The following is a 4,003-nucleotide window of genomic DNA, read 5'->3' as shown; positions in this document are numbered from 1 at the left end:
TCAGTAGCGAGTCTCTAGCTTGGTCGTTTAGTTCAGTAGCGAGTCTCTAACTTGGTCGTTTAGTTCAGTAGCGAGTCTCTAGCTTGGTCGTTTAGTTCAGTAGCGAGTCTCTAACTTGGTCGTTTAGTTCAGTAGCGAGTCTCTAACTTGTTCGTTTCGTTCAGTAGCGAGTCTCTAACTTGGTCGTTTATTGCAGTAGCGAGTCTCTAACTTGGTCGTTTATTGCAGTAGCGAGTCTCTAGCTTGTTCGTTTAGCTCAGTAGCAAGTCTCTAGCTTGGTCGTTTAGTTCAGTAGCGAGTCTCTAACTTGGTCGTTTAGTTCAGTAGCGAGTCTCTAGCTTGGTCGTTTAGTTCAGTAGCGAGTCTCTAACTTGGTTGTTTAGTTCAGTAGCGAGTCTCTAACTTGATCGTTGAGTTCAGTAGCGAGTCTCTAACTTGGTCGTTTAGTTCAGTAGCGAGTCTCTAGCGTGGTCGCTTAATTTAGTTGTTCTCAAACTTTTTTCGTCAGCGGAGTGAAAGACCCCACGGACGATCCTACCCCACCAACTTTCCCTTACCACCGAAAAAAAACAACAACATCAGAATTAACGGGAAAAATGGCGTTGCAGTTTATGTGACTTGTATTATGGATCACCAGTAGTCCATGGACCAGGTCGCAGACCACCAGTAGTCCATGGACCAGGTCGCAGACCACCAGTAGTCCATGGACCGGGTGGCAGACCACCAGTAGTCCATGGACCGGGTGGCAGACCACCAGTAGTCCATGGACCAGGTCGCAGACCACCATAGTCCATGGACCACATTTGGAAAAACAACACTGACTTAGCTCATCTGTTGCCTAATTTGCCGTTCAGGCTAAAAATACTGATGTTAAGGACTTGTCACGCAGTTCCACTGGAAGTCTAAACTTATAATATTGTACATATAAAATGTTACGTTTGCGATTTTGGAAGTGAAACACTAACATTTTTAGACATAGAAGCTGCTATTGTGTTATAAGTATCGTGTGTCTTTAACATTTTAGTTTTGTGTGTCTACTTTCAAGGATAGCACAATGGAAAACAATTCAAATTCATCCGAACGGTTTATACAGATAAATAATCCAGTTTGAGTGTTTGTTCTAGACTTTTCGCGTAAAGGTTAAATACGAGTTATCTGCGCATACCTGTCTCTAATATTAAACTGACAGACTAGATGAAAAGCAACTAGTCAATAGTACACACCGCCAACTCTTGCGCTACTCTTGTCTGGTTGAATAGTGAGAGTTATCGCTTGTTTCGCTCTTTTATTTTAGAACGAAGCCACAATGGGCTATCAGCTGTGTCCACAGCGGGGAACCGAACCCCGGATTTTAACGTTATCGTTCGTAGACTTACCGCTGTCCCATAGGGGGAGGATCTGTCAGTCACTCTTATAAACCTCTCATACCCTAAAATGCGGAGCGCATTTTGCGACATAATGACGCAAACAATGAATCTTTGTTAACCAAAATAGGCCACACCCTGCCCCAATAAACCCTTAGAGACTTTCTGTGGAAAAAGAACCAAGTTAAAGAAAAAAGGCAACCCGCTGTCATAGATTAATCAGTCTGTTATATATATATATTTTACTTTTAACCTAGTTCAAAGGACAGTTTGTCTTTTATGTCTTCTGTAATTCTTATTCCTTCTTTTTTTTATAGGACTTTGATATTGATAATGACAATTTCGGATTAGATTTATGCTAAGAGTCTAACATTACAATCACCAATGGCAGGACTCGAACTTTTTTACGATACTTGGGGCTGTAACGCTACCGTCAAATCCTTGGACTTGTCCTCGTCGCCACCAGGAGATTGCGACTTCTTTCTTTGGCCCACTATTGAACCGTTGTTCAGGTTGGAAAACGATACTGAAACCAAAATGGCAGATCCCAATCTTATTTACTTACGGTTCCGTGACTTAAGTCGGTTTTGGATCCAGAGAGTACTGGTGCCAATCATCTCTTTCGTCGGTGTTGTAGGGAATCTGGTGACCATTGTTATCTTGACCCGGCGACAGATGAGTTCGTCCACCAACAACTACCTTGCTGGACTGGCTATTTTTGACATGTTGTACTTGCTATGTATATTCATTTTGTCCATTGCTCACTACCCTGGCTTGACCGATCCCCACCACATCAATTATTGGAGACTCTGGCCATACGCTTTGCTGCTGACCGACGCTTCTAGCAACACATCTGTGTGGCTAACTGTATCGTTCACGGTCGAGAGGTACATCGCCGTGTGTCATCCAATCAAAGGAAAGGTGTATTGTACTGAATCACGCGCTAAAAAAGTGGTCATTATCGTAGCCTTTATTTGCTGCTGCTTGACGCTCCCAACTCTGTTTGAATGGACTGTGATAGAAGTCATTGACCCACTGACCAATAAGACCTTGGTGCAGCCAACTTTTTCCGAATTCGGAATGAACGTGCTTTATAAAAACATATACTACTGGCTTTGTGTGTTTTTATTTGTCTTTATACCTCTGGTTCTACTGACCATTTTCAACTCCTTCTTGGTCAGATCCATACACGCGTCCAGTGCCCAGCGCCATACGATGACCAGACGTCGAGACACTCGAGATTCTTCGCGGCAAGAAAGGAAGATCACCGTCATGTTGATTGCTGTTGTGGTACTGTTCATGATCTGTCAACTGCCCACAGCTGTCCTCCTGGTCTACACAACCTTTCACCCACAGAACGCCATCACTCGTGGGTTAGGAAACATATTCAACTTCCTGATGGCCATCAATGCCGCTGGGAACTTCGTCCTATACTGTCTTCTCAGCCAAAAATATCGACGTACTTTTTTGCACATATTTTGTCCCTGTCTCAAGATCAGGCTGGTACGGCTGCATCTGGATTTTCAGACTACCAGCTACACCAACGTTGACGACAGTTCTAGCGTGTCCAGGAATGCCACTGTGTTCATGTCCACTCGTGGCTTGACCAACATTCGCAAAGGTTACTGTGGTCGACATAAAAATCCTCGCAGGGCTCGAAGTGATCTTGAAAACCAGGACTCGAGAAGTTCGCGTGACAGTGGAAAAGGAAACATTCGTGGATTCATGAAGTTTTTTCCATTTTTTCGCCAAAATTGGAACGATGCGTCCGGGAACAATAAAGCTTCCCCCAAAGAACTCGAAGAGCAGTGCATTCCCCTCAAAAAAGGAAAACACACCATTTGCTTGACCAAACCAGATGGAATTGGAAGTCACTGCTTACACTCTACAGTCTAGGGAATACAATGTGTTTTGTAAATGTAATATTGCCATTAGAAGATGTTCATAATGACAAATTCACAGGAAGATTTTGGTGTCTTTTAAATCACTAAATAATCCAGTTTTTCTGAAAGTATTTTGTGTGTGTGTGGACCACTTTTATCATGACAAAACATAAAGGGATCTATACTCTATGCTGTCACTTCCTTGCTGTAACTGCACGAGCTTTTCACAAACCACGTGAAGAGAGTCTGTTTACCACAGACCGAGAACCACTGGTATAGATCACTTCAGTTCCCAATCTTTAGTTTGATGGCTTTGAAATCACTAAATTATTCAGTGTTTTGTTTTATCTACGTGTAATGAAGTATTTCTTTCATAGATTGATTATCTGAGTTCAATATTTCAACTGGATTATTTAAGAATTCTGGGGAAAATTCTTATGTTGTTTAAAAAAAAAAATAAGCACTGTCACAACAAGCCACTTACCGAAAGAACATTTTTAGACCTGAATATTTTTGTAGACACCAAAAGTAGGTCTTCAAACAGAAGATTTAAAGAAAACAAAACAAAAGTTTTCTTGATCAACTTTGTTTTAAAACTACATATCGGATCAATATAAGATTTTTGCTGCAATATGAACCACTAGATGGCACTGGCATAGCAAGATTGAACAATTAATGACTGCACTAGTTGGATCCTGAAAGCCTACTTTGGACAATTTAAGAAAGAAAGCCAGCTAACAAACAAATAACTCTAGA

The 4,003-nt window shown here is 41.7% G+C and overlaps 1 protein-coding gene across 1 annotated transcript; it reads left to right on the top strand.

Moving 5' to 3' along the window:
* The first annotated feature begins 1,694 nt into the window (after positions 1-1,694).
* On the top strand, positions 1,695-3,260 carry LOC106477713 (FMRFamide receptor-like). Its single transcript, XM_013938250.2, has one exon. It carries the CDS (start codon positions 1,749-1,751, stop codon positions 3,258-3,260), a length of 1,512 nt encoding a protein of 503 aa, XP_013793704.1. The 5' UTR covers positions 1,695-1,748.
* The last annotated feature ends 743 nt before the right edge of the window (positions 3,261-4,003 follow it).

The sequence above is a fragment of the Limulus polyphemus genome, unplaced genomic scaffold, assembly GCF_000517525.1.
Source record: "Limulus polyphemus unplaced genomic scaffold, Limulus_polyphemus-2.1.2 Scaffold77166, whole genome shotgun sequence".
NCBI classification, from domain to species: Eukaryota; Metazoa; Arthropoda; class Merostomata; order Xiphosura; family Limulidae; genus Limulus; species Limulus polyphemus.
This window is presented reverse-complemented; position numbering and strand designations above follow the sequence as displayed.

What these genes read in the sequence shown, in the direction of transcription:
- LOC106477713 (XM_013938250.2), top strand. Translation starts at nt 1,749, where the DNA reads ATGGCAGGACTCGAACTTTTTTACGATACTTGGGGCTGTAACGCTACC.